Source organism: Bos indicus, chromosome 9 (genome assembly GCF_029378745.1).
Source record: "Bos indicus isolate NIAB-ARS_2022 breed Sahiwal x Tharparkar chromosome 9, NIAB-ARS_B.indTharparkar_mat_pri_1.0, whole genome shotgun sequence".
Lineage (NCBI taxonomy): Eukaryota > Metazoa > Chordata > Mammalia > Artiodactyla > Bovidae > Bos > Bos indicus.
In genome coordinates this window covers 7,981,794-8,005,998 of record NC_091768.1, presented here as the reverse complement: position 1 = coordinate 8,005,998, position 24,205 = coordinate 7,981,794, and the positions used below count along the sequence as shown (strand labels likewise).

Sequence of the window (24,205 nt, the reverse complement as noted above, 5' to 3'; positions counted from 1 at the left end):
ACAATTTGCACTTGTATTTTTTTTTTTTTTAACATTTTAATAGATCTTTTACTCAAGTAAATTAAGATTTTAGGTGACACCAAATTGAGTTTTCTATAGTAACAAAATGACCTTAAGATCATGATTACAGACTAAATTGCTAGTGTAGTATTGAACTCGTATATTTTTTGCTCAAGGCCTAAATCGCTTCACATATTTACCTTTTGATGACACAGGAGTGAAGATGCTTTTTGGAATGACCACCCTGTCTTCTGAGTTTCTTGCCCAGTCAACCATCCCTTTCCTTCCTTTCATTGGGAAGTTGATGTCTGTTAGAACAGAGGCTGCAGGAAGCTTCTGAATGCTAGCCACTATTAAAAAAGAAGCAATGATGTTAACTAAAATCTTTCAGTGTTATCAAAATTGACCAAATTAAACCTTTCAGTACAGTCAAAAGAAAATTTCTAGTCCAAATTATGTTTATCAGAGCTATAAAACATACATACTTATTCCTCCATATTAGATGATGCTCATTAAGGCTGTGACTGTTTTTCTTATTAATTTGGTTTCTGTTGCTCTCAGCGGAGATCATACAATGATGTTCAGTGGTGCACATTCAGAGCACAAAACGTGCAGACATACTGGTTGTTTAGGATGGGCCTCCATTCTAATGGTTAGAAGCCCATGCCGTATTTTTTGTTAAATATTTTGATTAACACACTCAACTCACAGACTGACATTTTCATTTAAATCTGTACTTTGTCTTCAGAACAAGTTTTCTGTGCTCACCTCTGAACATTGCCATTGGAACAATTATTTCACGGATTGGATTGGGTATCATGAACATGAAAAACAAGCATATTGCTCTGGGAGACAGAACTGTCAGATTCAAATAACCAAGCACCAATGCCAAAACCACAGAGACAATATAATATGCAGAATTATTTAACAAGTAGAAGAGCAATAACAAACAGTTCTTAAAATGTACATCCATAATTGAAGGTAATAAATGTAATAAATATGTGAAAAAAGAATTCTGTGTTTACTCAATGAATAATATGTTTGGTAATGCCTTGGTTGGTTGGTGGTGGTGGTTTAGTCACTAAGTTGTGTCTGACTCTTGTGACCCTGCCAGGCTCCTCTGTCCATAGGATTCTTCAGGCAAGAATACTGGAGTGGGTTGCCATTTCCTTCTCCAGGGGATCTTCCCAACCAAGGAATTGAACCCAGGTCTTCTGTATGGTAGGCAGATTCTTTACCAACTGAGCTATGACTTAATATATATTTTATTATACATATATATATATACATCAATATATAACTATATGTAATAAAACTATGATAGTAAATACTCAAGCACTTATTGATTATATATATCTTCAATGATGACTTAATTTGTAAATTTTACTTAGGTCCATACTTGACTTAACATTAAAGTTTCAGATGTCCTATGTATGATTTAAATGGAAAGATAGTGGGGAAACCCTAAAAGCTATCACAACAGAAAAGCCGTAGTAAGAAACCATTAGGCTCCTCATAAATGTATTTCATTTGAAAGAAACTTGTAATTTAAACAAGAGAGAATGAAAATTATGAATTTAACAATATTAGTTGTATAAACATATTACTTCACCACTGGCTTAGTTGCAAATTAAATTGGTTATATATTACTATACTTTATGAAAGCTCTTTCAGACTATTATACACATTCATTATCAGAACAGAATAGAATTTCATTTGGCCTGTAATTTGACATAATAATGTTAAAAAAGGATTTTGTAACTAAATGTTGAAGGAAAAGGGTGCCGGGTAACATAAATTGTTATGGATGTGAAATGCTATTTTGGGATAGCATCTCTAATTATTTTAGTCTCTTTAATAATTCAAACAACATAGTCTTTATGCTCCAGAAGTCAACCCAGTTTATCTGTCCTAAAGGGTCCAAAGACTCCAGTGCATGTAGATGGACAGATCAGCACATTGGCAGCATGCTCTTTCTTAAGGGTCTTCCAGGCCTCATTCAATATGCAAAGCTAAGTGCATCTACTTCCAAATTCCTTGATTCTAACTTTGGTTGTCTTGGTGTTGAGAGGAAATTTATTTCACTTCGTTGGTCTAAAAACTGATGAAAAATAATAAAGCCTTTTCTGATTTCTGGTTTCTATTTTAAAGGAAAACAAGAGATAAACTGTTGGATTTTGAGGTCTATTAATTCCTGTGGCTTCTATATACATTGAAAAGAAAATAAAACAGAAAAAATAAACAATCAAAAAGAAATAGATGTCATATGGAAGAAGCTTATTCTGTATCAATTGTATATCACTTTATCCTAAACAAATGCGGGTTCAATACATTACTCTTAAATATATAAAAATGAGATAATTATACATGCATGCATCTCACTTTATGAAGTGCATTCATTCTTCAGTTGGAGGTACACTGGGTGTTAAATGACAACCATATAGATTTAATTGACTACTGATTCTAGACTAAAGGAATACAAAAACCACTTAGAATCACTTATCTAACTTCTGTAGGAAGTCCTTTAAATTGTGCAGTATTGCGCATAGGAAGTGTATAAAAACAAACATGTATGCATTAATTTTATAGAAATGCAGTTCATAAAGTAAGACGGCATTTTAAATAAATACATGATAAAAAGAGATACGACTTCATAGACTGACAAGATTCAAATACAGCCTCAATTACCAGTATACAAGTTCTTTAAAATAGGCAGTATTTAAATGTGCACATTTTTACCTTAAACCTACGTAGGAAGATGCTTAAGGTGACACTGTCGTTCTTTATGATGGTGCCATGATTAACAAGAAAGCCTATTTCCAAACAACAAAAATGATTTAAAGACGGCTTTTATTTTTTCCTTCTTTCTGTCCCTGTAACAGACACTTGGACCAACCCAGTCCTCAATTCCTTCCCTTTTTCACTCAGTTTCTCTAAAACCTTCATGTAAAATTTAAATGCAATTAGTCTTTAGGGAACTAGGGAGCTCAAAAGAGGTAAGATTAAAAACAAATGCCTTATATATATCCAGAGAAAACCATAGTTTGAAAAGATACATGCACCCCAATGTTCACAGCCGCACTATTCACAACAGTCAAGACCTGGAAACATCTTATATGCCCATGGATAAAGAAAGCGTGGTACATTTGTACAAGGCAATATTACTCAGCTATAGAAAAGGATAAAATAATGCCATTGCAGCAACATGGATGGACCTGAAGATCATCGTACTAAGTCAGACAAAGACAAATACTACATGGTACCACCTAAATGTGGACTCTAAAAAATAACACAAATTAACTTACTTTTACAAACCAGAAATAGATTCACCGACATAGAAAACAAAGTGACAGTTATCAAAGGGGAGAGAGTTGGGGGAAGGATAAACTAGGCAGTTGGGATTAACAGGCATAAAATATTAATAGATACTCTACAAGGACCTACTGTATAGCACAGGGAGCTATATTCAATATTTTATAATAACTGATAAGGAAAATAATCTGAAAAAGATATATATATATATGTATATACTAATATATATTTGACTCACAGTGTTGTAGACCTGAAATTAACATGACATTGTGAATCAACTATAGTCCATGATGTCTTAAGACATGTCTAGAGTATATACGTGTCTAGTGCTGCCAAAGAGCATCAGTGCAGAGCGTGAGGGCACAACCTGCATGCTTTGCTTCCATAAGTTGCTGCATAAAATCCGGTCGTGAGGATTCAAATAATATAGTGTCCTTCCTCAAAAACCGAGAAAATATCTTTCTTACAGAAGATTAAAGTGGTTAGAAAAAAAATCTCAAAGGACATAATGTCCCTGAACACATAGGAGAGTCTTGAATGCTCCAAGAATTAGCCTAAATTCACTGTATCGTGTCTTCATTACAACACTAGAACTTATTTCTCATGTAATAAAAATAGGTGACTCACCATGGATAAGCCTTGTAGCAAACCCAGCTGCCTTTCATTCTGCATGTTCACTGCTTTCATTCTGCGTTTGGAATACAGCATAAAACCCTCTGGGAGCACCATGTCTGTTACTGGCCAAGCTCTCAGAGGGTTTGAGTTTGGTATAGATTTTTGCTCATCAGAAAGCATAAGGGAATTTATACAAAGGATCTAAAAGCACATGAGTCATTCTTCTGTTTTTGTTTTTTGTTTTTTTTGTAACCACTGAGTTCTCCTTTGCTTCATCAAAGCAGATAGGGTGCCTCTAACTTGTTCCTGAGAAAAATCATGATGTTTTAGCCCTTTGTCCTTATTGACTGAGGTCCTGGACAATGGTGATTCTGTCTGATTCATCCTTGTAATGTGTATGGTCCACTACAAGTTGAATCAGCTGCATTATGAATAAGAAAAAAAATAAGGAATAAATTAGGAGCTTGGGCTTAACATATACACATCAATATTGCCAGCAAATTTGGAAAACTCAGCAGTGGCCACAGGACTGGAAAAGGTCAGTTTTCATTCTGATCCCAAAGAAAGGAAATGCCCAAGAATGCTCAAACTACCACACGATTGCACTCATCTCACACGCCAGTAAAGTAATGCTCAAAATTCTCCAAGCCAGGCTTCAGCAATACGTGAACCGTGAACTTCCAGATGTTCAAGCTGGTTTTAGAAAAGGCAGAGGAACCAGAGATCAAATTGCCAACGTCCGCTGGATCCTCGAAAAAGCAAGAGAGTTCCAGAAAAATATCTATTTCTGCTTTATTGACTATGCCAAGGGTTTTGACTGTGTGGATCACAATAAACTGTGGAAAATTCTGAAAGAGATGGGAATACCAGACCACCTGACCTGCCTCTTGAGAAACCTATATACAGGTCAGGAAGCAACAGTTAGAACTGGACATAGAACAACAGACTGGTTCCAAATAGGAAAAGCAGTATGTCAAGGCTGTATATTTTCACCCTGCTTCTTTAACTTACATGCAGAGTACATCATGAGAAACACTGGGCTGGAAGGAGCACAAGCTGGAATCAAGATTGCAGGGAGAAATATCAAAAACCTCAGATATGCAGATGACACCACCCTTATGGCAGAAAGTGAAGAGGACCTAAAAAGCCTCTTGATGAAAGTGAAAGAAGAGAGTGAAAAAGTTGGCTTCAAGCTCAACATTTAGAAAACTAAGATCATGGCATCCAGTCCCATCATTTCATTGGAAATAGATGGGGAAACAGTGGAAACAGTGTCAGACTATTTTTGGGGGCTCCAAGATCACTGCAGATGGTGACTGCAGCCTTGAAATTAAAAGACGCTTACTCCTTGGAAGGAAAGTTATGACCAACCTAGATAGCATTTGCCAACAAAGGTCCGTCTCGTCAAGGCTATGGTTTTTCCAGTGGTCATGTATTGATGTGAGAGTTGGACTGTGAAGAAAGCTGAGCATCAAAGAATTGATGCTTTTGAACTGTGATGTTGGAGAAGACTCTTGAGAGTCCCTTGGACTGCAAGGAGATCCAACCAGTCCATTCTGAAGGAGATCGGTCCTGGGTGTTCTTTGGAAGGAATGATGCTGAAGCTGAAACTCCAGTACTTTGGCCACCTCATTCGAAGAGTTGACTCATTGGAAAAGACTCTGATGTTGGGAGGGGTTGGGGGCAGGAGAAGGGGATGATAGAGGATGAGATGGCTGGGCGGCATCACCGATTCGATGGACATGAGTTTGAGTGAACTCTGGGAGTTGGTGATGGACAGGGAGGCTTGGCTTGCTGCAGTTCATGGTGTTGCAAAGAGTCGGACACGACCGAGCGACTGAACTGAACTGTATTGAACATATAAAACAGGGGTCTGCCTAGATGGCTCAATGGTAAAGAATCTGCCTGCCAATACAGAAGACACAGGAGACATGAGTTTGATCCCTGGGTGGGGAGGATCCCTAGGAAGAGGAAATGGCAACCCACTCCAGTTTCTTGCCAGGAAAATACCATGGACAGAAGAGTCTGGTGGGCAACAGTTCATGGGATCACAAATACATATATATGAACTAGATAAACAGCAAAGACCTATAAGGGTAAAGAATCTGAAAAATTATATACATATATACACACACACATATATGAATTACTTGGTTGTATACCTGACACTAACACAACATTATAAATCAACTATACTTCAATTGAAAAAAATACACAATGAGAAAAAATAAGGCCCCTGGAAAGAAAATGCTAGGGACTGAAATGCACAGATAAAGGCTGCAGGAAGGAACAGAATGGGCAAATGAGAGCCAGCGGAGGAAAGGGGCAGTTTACTAGAGTCAGGTAAGTGTAGACTCTGGATCTGGGCCTGGATTCAAATTCTGGGTGTTTTAGGCTAACTATGATGTCCTGAACTTTTAGGGCCAGTCCCAGTTCATTTCTGTTATTTTATACGATTATGATTAACACCACCTATCACCTAACACCACCTATCTCAAAAGTCTCATTTTAGAAGATAAATTTCAAGTTCATTTTACATGCTGTGTGACCCAGGGCAAATTGTCTAACCCCTCTGTGCCTCCATTTCCTCTTCTGTACCATGGGAATAATAATATTATCTATTTCATTGGAATGTTGGAGGATGAAATAACTATATGTCAAGCAGTGAGAGCTGGGGGCTGAATCAGTACCTGAAGCACGAGTGGTCCTAGGGAACTGTTGGCTATTCTAGTAGGTTTCCTCATAATTACTTCCAAGGGAACTAGGGAACCACCTCATCGTACATCCATAGGATGATAAAGCATTTGAATTTTGCATTAAACATTCCTTTTTGGTTGTCCTTCAGTGACCTTAGGCATGAAATTACATAGTCAAAACTTAATGTTGAATATATTCAGACCAAAGGCAGGAAGTGCACTTAAAAGAAATACAGGTCATTCTTCAGTACTTTAATGCATCAACTTTAATGTACCACCTCAGGAGTGACTAACAGTTCCCTTTAAATTCATCCTTTCCCTTCCTTCCCTCCTCCACTCATCCCTTTCTGTCTCCCTTCCTTCTTTCCTTTATTCTAGTAGCTTCTGACAGAGACAAGGCACTGCCTTCTCTGGTTATTTGGTTACACAAGGTCAGTCACATTAAAAATCTATCTCCTCCATTGAGAAGGGAAATGACTATGTTGTGGATGACAAATTCAGTATTTCTGTTGCAGTCATGGCCATTGCCTGCACAAAGAACTTCAAAAGCACTACTTTTAGGCAGTGACCTAAGTGCTAAATTCAATGACCCAGGTCCTGTAATGAGTAGAGGAAACTCCCCAGGGAAGGCACGTCATAATCATAAACACAAGCAGAGGGGCATACAGAACCTCTTTACGGGATGCCCTAAAAGCTGTCTTTCTCACTGCCTTCTACTACTGATGCTTCCAATATATTTAAAATTCACACTGTATTTCATGTCAATTAAGACGGGACAACTTACAAACTGGATCCTGACTCACTAGTATTAGAAAACTGGCCAGTTATCCAAATGAAAGTGCTTGTGGAAAACATCACTCAACATTACTGGATGGTTACCCGCACAGTTTCAAAGTCCCATACATAATACTTGGGACGGAGGGAATGGTGCATTGCCTAAGTGTGTTAGAAAGCAATTCAACAATGGCACCCCACTCCAGTATTCTTGCCTGGAAAATCCCATGGACGGAGGAGCCTGGTAGGCTGCAGTCCACGGGGTTGCTAAGAGTCGGACACGACTGAGCAACTTCACTTTCACTTTTCCCTTTCATGCATTGGAGAAGGAAATGGCAACCCACTCCAGTGTTCTTGCCTGGAGAATCCCAGGGACGGGGGAGCCTGGTGGGTTGCTGTCTGTGGGGTCGCACAGAGTCAGACATGACTGAAGTGACTTAGCATCAGTAGCAACCATAATGGAAAAAATATGAAAAGAAAATGTATATATATATATATGTATAACTGGATCACCTTTTATATGGCAGAAATTAATACAAGACTGAAAAATCAATGGTACTTCAATAAAATAAATTAAGAAAAAAGAACGTGACTCAGTTTTGCTCAGGAGCCCATAGCAAGCACATGGGAGCTGAGCAGAGCCTATATGTAATGTGACTTCTGTGGCACTTAGCAGCTTAAGAAGCCATTGCTTTTATACTTCTTTGGCAATGCTGAGTGGCTTGCAAAACACTGAGGGTATTTGGGAGAGAAGGGAAGGACAGCTGACTTTTATTGCATGCTTGCCATGGTCTTGGCACTTGCCACTGTTCCTTAACTGATACAGCATGCATTAATATTTATTATGTAGTTCCTCTGTGTTAGGCCCTGTTCCTAGTATAGTACTTGGCTCAGATGCCTTAAACATGATACACTATTTAATATTTAAAACAACCCTAAGAGGTACTGGTGTTATCAGTATCCGTATTGTTATTATCTGTGCTTTCAGTTTAAATGAGGAAGAGGGCTCTAAGTGGTCACATTATGATTCAAATCTCGGCTTGCCTACTCAGAAGCACAGGATCTTGCGCTGTGTGGTGCAGTTTGTACCTAACGCATAACAGCAAATTTACTTTGCCTTACTCTAATATTTTTGTGCTAAATACAAAAGACAGACATAATGATTCAATTAGAGGAAATAAAACAATCTTATTTGCCCAACAGAAGATCAAAACTAGATATCATTATAGAACCGTGGTTAGCAAAAGGGGATGCAAGAACCGTGGTTAGCAAAAAAGCATAAACTATACACACACATAGTTTAATTCATCCATCATAATCTTCATGTTCTAATATCTTTATGAACAATCACATTTCAGGTTTCTTCAACAGTGTTTATAGGAAACAGACATTCAAACGGACAGATTTTTTGGTTTCCCTTCTCCCCATCCAACTTCCCTCATTTATGCTGTCTCCTTTCCAAAGGCTGGGACTGGAGCGTTAAGGGTCTTGGGGAAACAACAGGCAACCCTGGAGCAGACTGCAGCTTCCGTTTCCTGGGAAACAGAGCTGGTGGGCGGGGCGTCTGCAAGGAGAGGGTGCTGAGCACTGAGACCATCGATCAGTTCGGCCTCCACCTTCCCTGCTACAGGGAGTAACAACCCCACATCCCAGAGCAGCACACACAGATTTAGGTGAGAAACATCCTTCCTATTAGAGAGTTCACTGACTTGTTTGACGAGAGAATGCAGGACCCTCTGATATTTAGAAATAGACAAACTCAACAGGCAGCTGAGAAAGTGGCAAGTCAAAGATCGTATTCAACATGCTACTTTCTAATGACCTGCTGTATATATATTGAAACTTTAACCGTTTTGTATATTCCTTTGTGGCATTAAAATAAAAAAAACTTGTAAATTAATTGTGCATTATCAGCTTCAGATTCTATTTTTTAATCCATTAGCCATTTCAAAGCCTGGAAGTCTCTGCACTGCAGGGCACTTTTCTGATTTCTGCTTTTGAACTTCTGGCTGAACTTCAGGGATCTCTGCAGAGGCTCCCCTCAGCTTCCTCTCAGATACTACTACTCAGCATGTATTCCTGCTGATACACATGGTCACCCCCAGCCAGACAAACACATCACCTTGTTCAAGCTGAACTCTCTTAACTAGGGGCTGGCAGACTACAGCCCACAGGCTGGATCTGACCTCGCACCTATTTGTGTATGATCTGTGAGCTAAAAATAGTTTTCAGACATTTAAGTAGTTGAAATAATCAAAAGAAGAATCGTATTTCTTGGCACATAAAAATTAAATAAAATTTAAATCTCAGTGTTCACAAATTAAGCTTTATTGGGATACAGCCACATCATTCATCCACGTGAGCCTACGGCTGCTCTCAGGCCACAGTAATACACTTGGACAGTTATAGCAGAGACTGTACTGTCCACGAAACCTTAAATATTTAGTACCTGGCCCTTTACAGAGAAGGTTTGCCTACCCCTGTTATAGACAAATGTTGGAGAAGCTATTATTAAATATTATAATCTTTCTTTAAAAAGAAATATATTGTAAAAGCATCTTAATTTCTGTACTTTTTCTGTTAACTATTGCATGTTCTGACTGCCGTTTTCTTTCTATGCTATGCAAAATTTAATAAGGGAAATTTTAAGCTGATCATACCAGTTCTATTTCAGTTTTTAAAAAGGGTATGTTTTGTGTACTTTTATAAAGAGGCACTTATAAATGGTGATCTTCTCTACACAAGTAGTTCATTATTTCATTCCTAACATAAATAGAAAATAAAATATGATATGCAGAAAATTTTTGCATGTATACCTGAATTTTAAAGCCAAATCGATAAAGAAAATGCTTTACGAAATAAATTTTCTCTCTTCTCTGAACCTGTGAAATGAAGAGCAGTATTCTTGCAGAGGAAGGACCTTCAGATGATAATAAACCAAGAGCAGAGAAATAGGCGTGCTTGTGTATGCATCATTGTGTGTGTATGCCTGTGTGATGTGTTGTTTTGAGATCTATGGGTATTTAAACCTTACTAGGGGAGTAAGAATCAGGCACCCATATAGGCAGGAAACAGCAACTGAAGTCCAGAATCCCAGGGCTTCCCAAGATAGTGAATCATCCATCCCCAGAACAGTAACAGCATCGCCAAGTGCCAAGACTTGAAAAGTGAATGATCATTGTGGACTGGAGTTCTCTCTGGAAATTCATTCCTCTAGCAAACTTCTGTTGAGCCCTGAGAGTATTCCAGGAACTGTCCCACCACTGAGGAACTAGCAAGTGAGCAAGAGATGCCGAGTCTTTGCCTTTAACAAGCTTGCAGTCTAGTGGGAAACACACATTTGGTAAGTGAAGAAACAATTTGGATGATTTGAGGTGTGACAGGTGGTATGAAAGAAAGAACCGATGAGGTGGCATGTGATCAGTTTGCCAAAGATGGCCTCTTTGAAGTGGTAGAACATGAGCTGAGATCTGATGGATGAGCATAAGTGAGAGGAAGAAGAAAGAGCCAGTGCAGACTCAAAGCCTGGAAGAGAGCCAAGATGTCCAGGAGCATCAGAACATCAGTGTCTGGGTATAAGGTGGGGAAACTACAATGCCCTTGAAAAAGAGTAACATTTTTAATAGAGTATAAAGGTTTAAGTAGACAAGTAATCAAAGAAAAGGTTGAAAATGAAATTTTGGACTAAGTGACCTGAGATCTACAGCATGATCAAATTTAGTACTTGGAGATATGAACTGGATGTCTTCTAGTAAGAAGTAATAGTTGATAATGTAAACATGGATAAGTTTCCCCAAAGAGAGAATACAATGAACAGATTAATTCATTCAACAGATATTAACTGAATATCTATCACATGCCAAGCACAGTTCTGGGCAAAGGAAATACACCAGTGAACAAAACAATCCAAGCCCCTGCCCTCATGTGACCAGCATGGTATCAGAGGAGAGACAGACAGGGTACAGACAAGCAAAACCAGACCAAATGTCAGTAACAGTAAGTGATCTTCGGGAGAATGGTGAGTGGGTAGGGACCTTTCCTAAGTACAGGAAGCTTCGGTGGTCAGGTGGCTTCTCTGCAGACATCAAGGAGATGGCAGAAAAGAGGCTGCAATGTGTATAGGAAAGATTCACTCTTAGAGGGTAAAGAGAAGCAAACAAGGAAAGATACCAAAAATAAATGGAGAGCAAAAAAAGAAAAAATAAACAAACCACAATAGTAAAGTAGCTGTGAATAATAATGACGTGTGATAAGTTGCTTCAGTCGTGTCTGACTCTGTGCAACCCCATGGACTATAGCCTTCCAGGTTCCTCTGTCCATGGAATTCTCCAGGCAAGAATACTGGAGTGTGTTGCCTTGCCTTCCTTGAGGGGATCTTCCCAACCCAGGGATCGAACCTGCATCTCTTATGTCTCCTACATTGGCAGTTGGGTTCTTCAGAACGAGTGCTACCTGGGAAACCCTTAACAATGACAGACTGGCTTTATAAGGAGATAAAGCCTTTATAAAGATTATTGAAAAGCACCACTGGTTTAGAAAAATGAGAACCATACTCTAAAATTAGGTTCCAGCCATGCTCTACTGCAGAGCTAATCAGTTTTTTAGACAGGGCCAAATAAGTAAATATTTTCAGCTTTGAGGGCCAGCAAACTTACGTTGCAACTACCCAACTCTTCTAGTAAGATGTGGAAGGTGCCACAGACAATTCATAAATGAATGGTCATGTAAGAAAACACTGTATTTAACTATAGAAGAAAAAATATCTGATGTGACTAACATAGTGGCTCTTTCATTTCGTAAACAGTGTTTTGGATCAAAACTCTAGATTTTCTGCCACCAAGCATTTCGTCTCCACAGAAGGTGCTGCCAGGTACTCAGATATTCAAATAAAAACCTAAGGGTTGTTCCAGTTTTCCTTCACTTCCTAAAACCATAAAGCAACACCTCCTCTCAATATTATCTCTAACAAGTGTCTTATCACCTCTCTTCCCTCTGTTTCCATTCCAGATCCCTCTTGAAGCCTCCAGAATGTCACCTGTAAAACTCTCACTGTTTGCAGATGACATGATCATCTACATAGAAAAGCCTAAAGATACCACCAGAAAATTACTAGAGCTAATCAATGAATAAAGTAAAGTTGCAGGATATAAAATTAACACACAGGAATCCCTTGCATTCCTATAAACTAATCATGAGAAAATAGAGAAATTAAGGAAACTATCCCAATAACCATTGTGATAAGGGAATAAAATACTTAGGAATAAATCTATCTAAAGAAACAAAAAATGTATATATAGAAAACCATAAAACACTGACAGAAGAAATCAAAGATGACACAGATGGAGAAATATACCATGTTCATGGATTGGAAGAATCAATATAGTGAAAATGAGTATACTAACCAAAGCAATCTATAGATTCAATGCAATCCCTATCAAGCTACCAATGGTAATTTTTCACACAACTAGAAAAAATAAATTCATAATTTGTAAGGAAAAAAACTTCGACTAGTCAAAGCAATCTTGAGAAAGAAGAATGGAACTGGAGGAATCAAGGTGCCTGACTTCAGACTATACTACAAAGCTACAGTCATCAAGACAGTATGGTACTGGACCAAAGACAGAAATATAGATCAATGGAACAAAATAGAAAACCCAGAGATAAATCCATGCTCATATGGACACCTTATCTTTAACAAAGGAAGCAAAAATATACAATGGAGAAAAGACAATCTCTTTAACAAGCAGTGCTGGGAAAACTGGTCAACCACCTGTAAAAGAATGAAACTAGAACACTTTCTAACACCATGCACAAAAATAAACTCAAAATGGATTAAAGATAGACCAGAAAGTATAAAACTCCTAGAGGAAAACAGAGGCAAAACACTCTGACATAAATCACAGCAAGATCCTCTATGACCCACCTCTCAGAGTAATGGAAATAAAAAATAAACAAATGGTATTATATATGTTTCAATGCCATTCTCCCAAATCATCCCACCCTCTCCTGTGGTGGATTCATGTTGATATATGGCAAAACCAATACAATATTGTAAAGTTAAATAATAAAAAAATAAAAATAAACAACAACAACAAAAATAGAACTAAAAAAAATAATAAACAAATGGGACCTAATTAAATTTAAAAGCTTTTGCACAATGAAGGAAACTATAAGCAAGATGAGAAGACAGCCTTTGAAATGGGAGAAAGTAATAGCAAACAAAGCAACTGACAAAGAATTCATCTCAAAAATATACAAGCAGCTCATGCAGCTCAATACTAGAAAAATGAAAGACCTAATCAAAAGCTGGAATCAGGATTGCCGGGAGAAATATTAATAAGATATTTCTTATATCAATATCAATAAGATATCCTCAGATATGCAGATGACACCACCCTTATGGCAGAAAGTGAAGAGGAACTAAAGAGCCTCTTGATGAAAGTGAAAGTGGAGAGTGAAAAAGTTGGCTTAAAGCTCAACATTCAGAAAACGAAGATCATGGCATCCGGTCCCACCACTTCATGGGAAATAGATGGGGAAACAGTGGAAACAGTGTCAGACTTTATTTTTGGGGGCTCCAAAATCACTGCAGATGGTGACTGCAGCCATGAAATTAAAAGACACTTACTCCTTGGAAGGAAAGTTATGACCAACCTAGATAGCATATTCAAAAGCAGAGACATTACTTTGCCAACAAAGATCTGTCTAGTCAAGGCTATGGTTTTTCCAGTGGTCATGTAAGGATGTGAGAGTTGGACTGTGAAGAAAGCTGAGTGCTGAAGAATTGATGCTTTTGAACTGTGGTGTTGGAGAGGACTCTTGAGAGTCCCTTGGACTGCAAGGAGATCCAACCAGTCCATTCTGAAGGAGATTAGCCCTGGGATTTCTTTGGAAGGAATGATGCTGAAGCTGAAACTCCAGTACTTTGGCCACCTCATGTGAAGAGTTGACTCACTGGAAAAGACTTTGATCTGGGAGGGATTGGGTGCAGGAGGAGAAGGGGATGACAGAGGATGAGATGGCTGGATGGCATCACTGACTCGATGGACATGAGTCTGAGGGAACTCTGGGAGTTGGTGATGGACAGGGAGGCTTGGCGTGCTGCAATTCATGGGGTCACAAGGAGTCAGACGCGACTGAGTGACTGAACTGAACTGAACTGAACTGAATCAAAAAATGGGCCAAAGAACTAAACAGACATTTCTCCAAAGAAGACAAACAGATGGCTAACAAACACATGAAAAGATGCTCAACATCACTCATTATCAGAGAAATGCAAATCAAAACCACAATGAAGTACCATCTCACGCAGGACAGAATGACTTCTATTATGTAAAGTTTAAAAATAAAATAAAATTAAAAAAAAAAAAAAAGAAAAAAAAAGTCTACAAACAATAAATGCTGGAGAGGGTGCAGAGAAAAGGGAGCCATCTTGCAATGTTGGTGGGAATGCAAACTAGTACAGCTACTTTGGAGAACAGTGTGGAGATTCCTTCAAAAACTGGAATTAGAACTGCCATAGGAGACAGCAATCCCAATGCTGGGCATACATACTGAGGAAACCAGAAATGAAAGAGACACATGTATCCCAATGTTCATTGCAGCACTGTTTATAATAGCCCGGACATGGAAGCAACTTAGATGTCCATCAGCAGATGAATGGATAAGAAAGCTGTGGTACATATACACAATGGAATATTACTCAGCTGTTAAAAAGAATGCATTTGAATCTGTTCTAATGAGGTGGATGAAACTGGAGCCTATTAAACAGAGTTAAGTAACTCAGAAAGAAAAACACCAATACAGTATACTAATGCATATATATGGAATTTAGAAAGATGGTAACGATAACCCTATATGCGAGACAGCAAAAGAGACACTGATGTATAGAACAGTCTTTTGGACTCTGTGGGAGAAGGTGAGGGTGGGATGATTTGAGAGAATAGCATTGAAACATGTATATTATATGTGAAACACATGACCAGTCCAAGTTTGATACATGAAGCAGGGCACTCAAAGCCGGTGCACTGGGACAACCCAGAGGGACGGGGTTTAGGATGGAGGACACATATGCACCCGTGGCTGATTCATGTCAGTGTATGGCAAAACCCACTAAAAATTGTAATATTTTAACATATTTAGCCTCCAACTAAAATAAATAGAATTTTTTTAAAAGAAAGAAAAATGTAAATGAGACCGTGTTGTTCTCATACTGGGAGTAATTCAATGGCTCACCAGTGCTTTTAGAGTAAACCCACACCTACCCGAAGGTCTTCATGTAGCTGGTGCCTGCCTGTTTGTGAGTCATGACTAAAGCACCATCCACTGCTCCCCCTGGTTGGCTGCACACTGTTTTTCCTCTCCACCACAGGGCTCTTCCTCTCCACCTAGAAGATTCTTTCTACTCTTATCCTTGAATCTCTGCTAAATTGTGCTTTCCTTAGCTCAGTCTACCTGAACCACCCCATCTAAAGAGGTTCAACTCCCCCATTTCCTCTCTATCATATAATGCCGGGGTCCAGCCCCGGTGGATCCAGGGAATTTGAAGAGGGGACAGCGTCGGCGAGGATCAGGAAACAACTGCTTAATTAAACGTTAATTAAGGATATAAAGAGTGGTTAAATAAGGATAGCTCAGTGAGGAAATTCAGTGGAGAAAAGAGGCTGAAATAAGGATAGCTCAGTGAGGAAATTCAGTGGAGAAAAGAGGCTGAAAAAAGGATAGATCAGTGAGGAAATTCAGGGGAGAAAAGAGGCTGAATAATTCAGCCAGAAGGTGAGAGAAAGAACGACATGGGGAGACCAAGTTTCCATGAACAAGGCCCGCACTTTATTTTCCAAAGTAGTTTTTATACCTTAAGTTATGCATAGAGGATAATGGGGGAAGGGGTAGAGTCATGCAGTAAGTCAGGCTTTCTTCCTGCAAACTTATCATATGCAAAAGTTTAGGTGATTTGCATCATATTCTGGCCTGGAGGCCTGTTAACATTTTAAGACCCTTTCTTCAGAAAACTTATTTTTCTCTAAAGGTGATTAGTCAAGCGCCACCCTCCAAAAGCATTAAAGTTGCATTCCTATAGGCCAAAGGTGTGGTGGCTATAACAAGAAGAAGAGTTAACTCAAGGGTCCCAGGTTACAAACATTAAAGCTACTACTTACACCAATTATATTAATCAATACACTGCCAGGGACACAGCAGGTAAGGGATATGGAGACTTAGCAGCAAACATTGGCCCAACAAGTGAAAAACCCTTCACCAATACAATTTCTAATCAATCTTTTAACTGCTCAAAGGAATCTGTATTTAGGCAGTTTAGAACATCTCATGCCTCTCACAGTTGGGAGGCTCTGAGTAATCACATGTGGCCGGAAAAACCTATTCAGGCAGGCTAGAGGATTTCCAAAGGAGTCTGTAGGTTGAAACACTATCACACCCAGGAACTTTATTAACTGGAGCTGTAAGTTAACTCTTTTTTTCAGAGAGAGGTAGTGGGGGACAGCCCCCTGTAAAGTCAGAGGTGTAGGTGAGAGCACAAAGCGGAAAGTAGGCAGACTCTGGTTTTGGGGGTAGATGCTCGACAATTTCCAGGGGGACTCCTGAGGCTCGATCCCGCCTTTGCGTATGCCAAGCCTCCTTCCTCATGACCTTTGCCATGGGCGGAGTTCCTCACGCTGGCTCCCTGCAGTGATAGAATTCCAGTTGAGCTATTCCAGATCCTGAAAGATTATGCTGTGAAAGTGCTGCACTCAATATGCAATATGCCGGGAGATGGCTCCCGGCAATATAACTTATTTATTTTTTATGGCTCTATTAACAGGTAACCTGGAGAAGGAAATAGCAACCCACTCCAGTATTCTTGCCTGGGGAATTCCATGGACAGGGGAGCCTGGTCGGCTACAGTCCATGGGATGGCAAAGAGTTGGACAAAACTGAACACACAGCACATTAACAGGTAAATACTATTCAGTTTTACATTGATTCATATATTATCTGCCTCCCACAGTAGACTATAAGCTCCAAAAGGAAAGGAAGTTTCCATTTTACTGCTGTGTACCAGGATCATAACATCTAGTAGTTTTGACACAACTCTCCATGTTTTTAATGAATGAGGTGTTCCAAAGGCTCACTAGCATGCACTGGAGTTTAATGTGATATCTTTGGGCTGTGAAGACAAATACACATGGTTTTCCAATTACTTTGTGATCTTTGGCAAGTCATTTAATTGCTCTTGCTTTTCACCATCTGTAAAAAATAAATAACCTTTCATGAGGATTAAGCCAAAGAGAGTTATCACATAGCAACCTTTTGGCTAAGATCAAGCAAAGCCAAAGACAGCTCATTTTTTATACACGGTAGGCCATGACATATGCCAATTTCCTTCTATCCTTCACTTCAACCATTCTGTACCTTGTGTAAAATACTGTGGAAGATCCAAAATTTTAGAAGAAAATAACTCTTATATAGAAAGAAACTACAATAAATGCTGGAAAGGCTGTGGAGAAAAGGGAACCCTCCTACACTGTTGATGGGAATATACATATTTACAATGTGTGCATATATATATATATATATATATATAAAACATATGTATGTGTTATATATATATGTATAACTGAATCACTTTGATGTACATTTGAAACTAATATAATGTTGTACACCAATATACTCCATTAAAGTTATTTCTTTTTAAATGAATACATAAGTTCTATATTTGTGAACATCATTTCTTTCTCTTCAAGCTCCAAAAAAACATTTTGGTTTTTGGATCGTGAAATCAAAAACCCATAAATAATCCCTAAACAACAATGTACTTTTATTCCCCATTTGCATGCATGCACAAATAAAAATGTACACTCTGAGACTGAGTGCTCTATTTCACTGCAATAATCTATGTTATTAAAAACAGCATACAAACCAATTACAGTTTTGCTTCACCTATGCAGTCTAAATTATACTGCTCAATAATATATTTACTTTGCAATTAATAGATATTTTAGAAGTAAATATTATATACTTTAATACACTATGATATTTTTGAAATATTAAGGAGTCTTAGAATACGTTTTAAGGATGATTATCCTCTTTAATAAACACTAATGTATTTTAGGGAATGTAAAAGAAAAAAAATGAAGGAGTTAGGGAAATTTAAAAGAGAATTAATTAGGCAATGAGTCTGGGGAACGCAAACGGAGATTGTCTAGAAAAAAAGGAGGTAGAGATTAATGTTCTCAAATAATGAAGACCAGATGCTTCAAAAGGAGGAAGGTTCATAATTCTAAAAATAATAAAGTAGCTCAAATGGATATCAAAGTTGATAATTAAAATGTTTTGTAGTGGCAAAGAAAATGTGTAAGTGTCTTCATCTTAACTATATTTCCCTTTTAATAATTTCTATGTATCAACTTTATTTCATTTTAGAACATATATTTGGATATATAAGCTATTGTCCACTATAAATCATTCCTTTATGAATTGTTAAGTCCCTATTATAACATCCTACTTTGTGGTTATCAGCTACAATTTGAACAAAATACTGTTCAGCATAGAAAGGTTTTCAAAGCCTGTGACTATTGCGTTTTCAAGTCAGTGTAACTTTTTTTTAAAAGTATCTTTAGTGTTTGATGTAACTTTAAAGGAAAAAAACACTAATTTTCTCCTAAGCTCAGAATATCTTAGAACATATACACACAAGCACATTCCTTCACATCAGCTCTCTCATATTCATAAGCCACACACAAAAACAGAAGATAAAATTAAAGGGAACACATTAAACTAGCCACATGTCATTACTTACATTTCTAAAGTTAAAGTTCTTCACATGAAAAATTTAAGTGAATAACTAATGCAAAAAAGTAGTTTTTGACTATTCAAAGATATCATTTAAGAATAAATGAGAACTAATTCACTTATGAATGCAGGAGGATTTAACACTGCAGAATTATTTAATGCATCTACAGAGTTGGTTTATACATTTTTGCAAACAACAGGTGACGTATTACATGTTAAGGGACAGAAATTATAAAATTAAAGCTGAAGAGATTTGCCTCTCTAAATCATTTACAAGAGCTAGGATTTGACTAATGAGAAATAAATACATGGAAGAGAGGAGCTTCTTAAGATAGCGAAGTGCAAGTACCACTGAAATGTCTGTGGATCATTAGTGGCATCCTACTACAGAAGACAGCCCTGGAACTAACGCACTTCCAAGCACACAGACACAACTCTAGTGACTTTCCAGATTTAGTTATTGCATAAACCTGTAAATATAGGATCTGGTTGCCTTGTGAAATAAACAGTATATGTACTCTTGAGATTAAAAACAACTACAACCATTCATCTCTCAGTGGACATTTAGGTTGTTTTCGCGTCCTGGCTATTGTAAGTAGTATGCAATGAACACCGGGGTACATGTGTGCTTATGTACTGTGGCTCTCTGAGGGTATATGCCCAAGCAGTGAGGTTGCTGGGTCATATGGCAGATTTAGTTCTTAAAGGAACTAACACAACATTGTTAAGCAATTATATTCCAAAACGTGTTCATAAAGCAAACAGAACAACAATCAAAAACATAGAGTCTTAAAGAGTAAATAGGTTGTAGAGCAATTATCCTTCAAATAAAAATAAATTAAAAAAAAAAAAAAAAGAGAGTAGGTAGGAACTTTAGAAGCTCCCTAGAGGGGAAGACTGTGCCTATGGGAATGGAGTGACCTAACCAAAGTCCCACATTCCATCAGCCAGATGATGTGTATATATGTGTGTGTACATATATGTATATATATAGATGTGTGTGTATCTGTGTCTATATCTACATATCTTTAATTTTTACTGTAACTCTTCAGGAAAGAGACCGTTACTTCTACTTTTGAAAGGAGCACCCTGAGGGGTTTGGAGATGAAATGGCACAGAGAAGTTCAGCTAATTGTAACACAGCCAACATTTGCAGCTGGTCAGGCTCCAAAGCCAGCAAGTCTTTCTAGGTACAAAATAGCATCCCAGCATTCACTGAAATAAAGAGCATCAGTCTTTAATTTGGGTCAGAGTTTTCTGTCAGACTCAGATGACAACATTTTTACTTATATTTCTGGAATTCAGTGAAGGAAACAATGGAGATGAGGAACAATTTAGTAAATAATTCTTGGTCTGATCAAGTAAAATATTTGCAAAGGTGAAACCATAAAAAGAAAAAAAATTTTAAATGATAAAAGGAATTAGCACTTCTTTTCACTGGTTATTGTTGTAGAGGCAAACCAGTATTGCCATAGAGATAAGCAATTATTTCCACAGAGACAGTTAAAATAGGACTGTTTTTCATATTCACACAAACTCATAGTAACATCCTTCTAATTCAGTTGAACAGCAAAATAAGAAAGATGGCCTGTGTGTGACAAATTTAGTGATTCCAAATCCTTACTGCATAAACCAATAGAGACCAGACATACACAAATGTTGCTTTTAGTTAGCTTTAGGTTTTCTATTTCTAGTCCAGTCTATAAATGAGCCTATCAGACTCTGACGTTACTGTTTCAAACAGAAGAATGAAGTCAGATTGAGAAGACCTATCATTCCAGCATCATTATATATATTCTTTTTCAAATTCTTTCCCATTTAGTTATTGCCGAATGTTGAGCAGAGTTCCCTGTGCTCTACAGCAGGTCCTTGTTGGTTACCTATTTTACATACAGCAGTGTGCACATGTCCCTCTTTTAGAGGCAGTGTCTCAGGGCACTAGGAAGCGATTCTGTCTCCAGCATGGGCCTGTGCTAATCTGAAAGCCCTTCCCTGACTGGAATCTTCCCCCTGATGTCCAGCTGATAGACTGAAGCAAAGCACTGATGCCTTTGGGCAAAGCTCTTCACAGCTTCCAGAGGCCACAAAAGGGACAGCAACTTTTTTGCTAAAACTCATGTTCCTTACCGAGAACAGTTAAAATTCAAATCCAGAATGTCTGTGGTTAGGTCTATGTGCCAACATGTGTGAAACCCAAGAAATCTCAGTCTCGTTCTCACCAGATATCTTAATTTCTGAAACTGTGGCTTTCTATCTCAGGGCAGCTTTTACCATCCGTGTCTAATAGACAAAGATGTAGCCCTAGGAAACACTTCTTCATCATTCCTGTAACATGCCTTTCATACTTTCAACTTTTTTAAGACAGAATTTATTGAAGTATAGTTGATTTACAATGCTGTATTAATTTCTTCTGTACAATAAAGTGACTCAGTTCTACATATATATGTATGCATATATATGTATATACATAAATTTACACTTATATATTCATATTTTCTATTAGAGATGATCACACTAAGCAAAGTCAGACAAAACAAATATTGCATGATGTCACATGTGAAATCTAATATATAACACAAACCATCCTTTAAGCTTTAAACTCTTCTTTCACAGACACACACAGTGATGCTAGAAGCCAGTTTGTCCTCTGCTTTTCCTGTTCCTGCTTCTACACTGCTGAGCATCCCTGTGATCCTATACGTTGTACATTTCCAACTGAGCTTTGTGTGACCTCATTAGATTTTTTCAGACAATGAGCATTTTCCCAGTACATACAAAAATCCAAAAGAAATGACAGGACTAGGCCAAAGATTTGGTCTTTATCTGGGCATTCTCTCCTGGACAGTTACTGAAGGGATGGAGAATGAATGAATGACAAATAAGCTTACGAATTTTTCCCCAGCCAAGATATGTTATAAAATATTCAGAAAAAAAGCATTATTCAAGCATCCTTTAAAATGTGCAATTGGTCAGAAAAACTATTTTGAATTTTCTAATAAAATAGAAATATATGAAAAACGATACAATAAAAGAATACAAACATTAGAGCTCATTTTACTTTGATGTGTAATAGAGACTCTATGAGTAAGATTCCCCTAGAGTCATATCAAAGGCTACAGTGAAGTTCTTTATATAAGAGAAGAAGGTTAGAACGTGGTTGGCTGAGCAACATAATCCAACCAATCCTTAACTTTCAATTACTAAGATGCCAAGGGATAAAAATGCATCCACTCTGAACAGGAAGCACTGATGAGATCACACTGCATGGGTGCCCTTAACGCTCTGGCAGCAAGGTTGCATTGGGAGCATTTGTGAAAGAGTTAATTTGGCAAACACTCTAATACTAAGGATGCTTTACCAAAACATTTCCTGGAAAGCCTGAGGAATAAAAGTAGAAACAAACAAACAAAAACATTTTCCTATGTATTGTACTCAAATGGCACCACTGAAAAGAGTTCCTTAGAATAACAGTCGCTTTATGGCTAGGGAGTTTTCATTAAAATATGTGGTCACATAATGTATATATAAGGTATTATATGAAAGGAGACATGCCAAAGTAGCAACATGCTGACTCTCTATTCTTTCTTTTTGAATATATACATTCTTTTTTTTTTTTTAACTTTAAAATATTGTATTGGTTTTGCCATGTATCAACATGAATCTGCCACAGGTATACACGTGTTCCCCATCCTGAACCTTCCTCCCTCCTCCCTCCCCGTACCATCTCTCTGTGTCGTCCCAGTGCACCAGCCCCAAGCATCCAGTATCGTGCATCGAACCTGGACTGGTGATTCGTTTCATATACATTCTTGTTAATAGTCTTTTGGAGTAGGGAAGGGATGGTTTGGGAGTTTGGGATTAGTACATACAAACTATCATATATAGGATGGATAAACAGCAAGGTCCTACTATATATCACAGGTAGCTATATTCAATATCATCCATAATAGAAAAGATTCTATTCTTTCTTAATGGTAAATTAAACCAAGATAAAGAATAGGTATGACAAACTGAGACAGTGTATTAAAAAGCAGAGACATCACTTCTACGACAAAAGCCCATATAGTAAAAGCTATGGTTTTTCCAGTAGTCATGCATGGATATGAGAGTTGTAATATAAAGAAAGCTGAGCACTAAAGAATTGATACTTTTGAATTGTGGTGTTGGAGAAGACTCTTGAGAGTCCCTTGGACAACAAGGAGATCAAAGAGTCAATCTTAAAGGAAAGGAGTCAATCAAAGGAAATCAACCGTGAATATACACTGGAAGGACTGATGCTGAAGCGGAAGCTCCAATACTTTGGCCACCTGATATGAAGAGCTGACTCATTGGAAAAGACCCTGATGCTGGGAAAGATTGAAGGCAGGAGGAGAAGGGGTGACAGAGGATGAGATGGTTGGATGGCATCACCGACTCAATGGACATGAGTTTGAGCAAACTAAGGCAGAGAGTGAAGGACAGAGAAGCCTTTCGTGTTGCAGTCCATGGTGTCGCAAAGAGCTGCACAGGACTTAGCCACTGAACAGCAAGTGTTACTTTTGTAAAAAACGCTATTAAGTAACAAATGCTATTAAGATCAGGAGACCGCATGAGAGATTTATAGCATGGCAGTAGTTAGGATTCCTGAGAAGGCAATGGCACCCCACTCCAGTACTCTTGCCTGGAAAATCCCATGGACAGAGGAGCCTGGTAGGCTGTAGTCCATGGGGTCGCTAAGAGTTGGACATGACTGAGCGACTTCACTTTCACTTTTCCCTTTCATGCACTGGAGAAGGAAATGGCAACCCACTCCAGTGTTCTTGCCTGGAGAATCCCAGGGATGGGGGTAACCCTAGTGGGCTGCCGTCTGTGTGGTCACACAGAGTCGGACACGACTGAAGTGACTTAGCAGCAGTAGTTAGGATTAGAGCGAAGAGCTGGCACAGCACAGGGACACTGGAGAAAACGTTAGGATATCTGGGTTACTTGAAATGAGAAAGAATAGTTATTAACAAGGTTTTCTAGCTTGAGTTTTTTCAGGG

The 24,205-nt window shown here is 38.2% G+C and overlaps 1 protein-coding gene across 4 annotated transcripts in view; it reads right to left on the bottom strand.

Moving 5' to 3' along the window:
• Window positions 1-24,205, bottom strand: part of ADGRB3 (adhesion G protein-coupled receptor B3) — an 894,978-nt gene that overhangs the window by 403,145 nt on the left and 467,628 nt on the right. For all 4 annotated transcript variants that reach the window (XM_070795670.1, XM_070795669.1, XM_070795668.1 and 1 more), the window contains one exon: window positions 201-350. In XM_070795670.1, coding sequence (XP_070651771.1) covers window positions 201-350 — 150 coding nt within the window. The remainder of the gene's footprint in view (window positions 1-200; window positions 351-24,205) is intronic.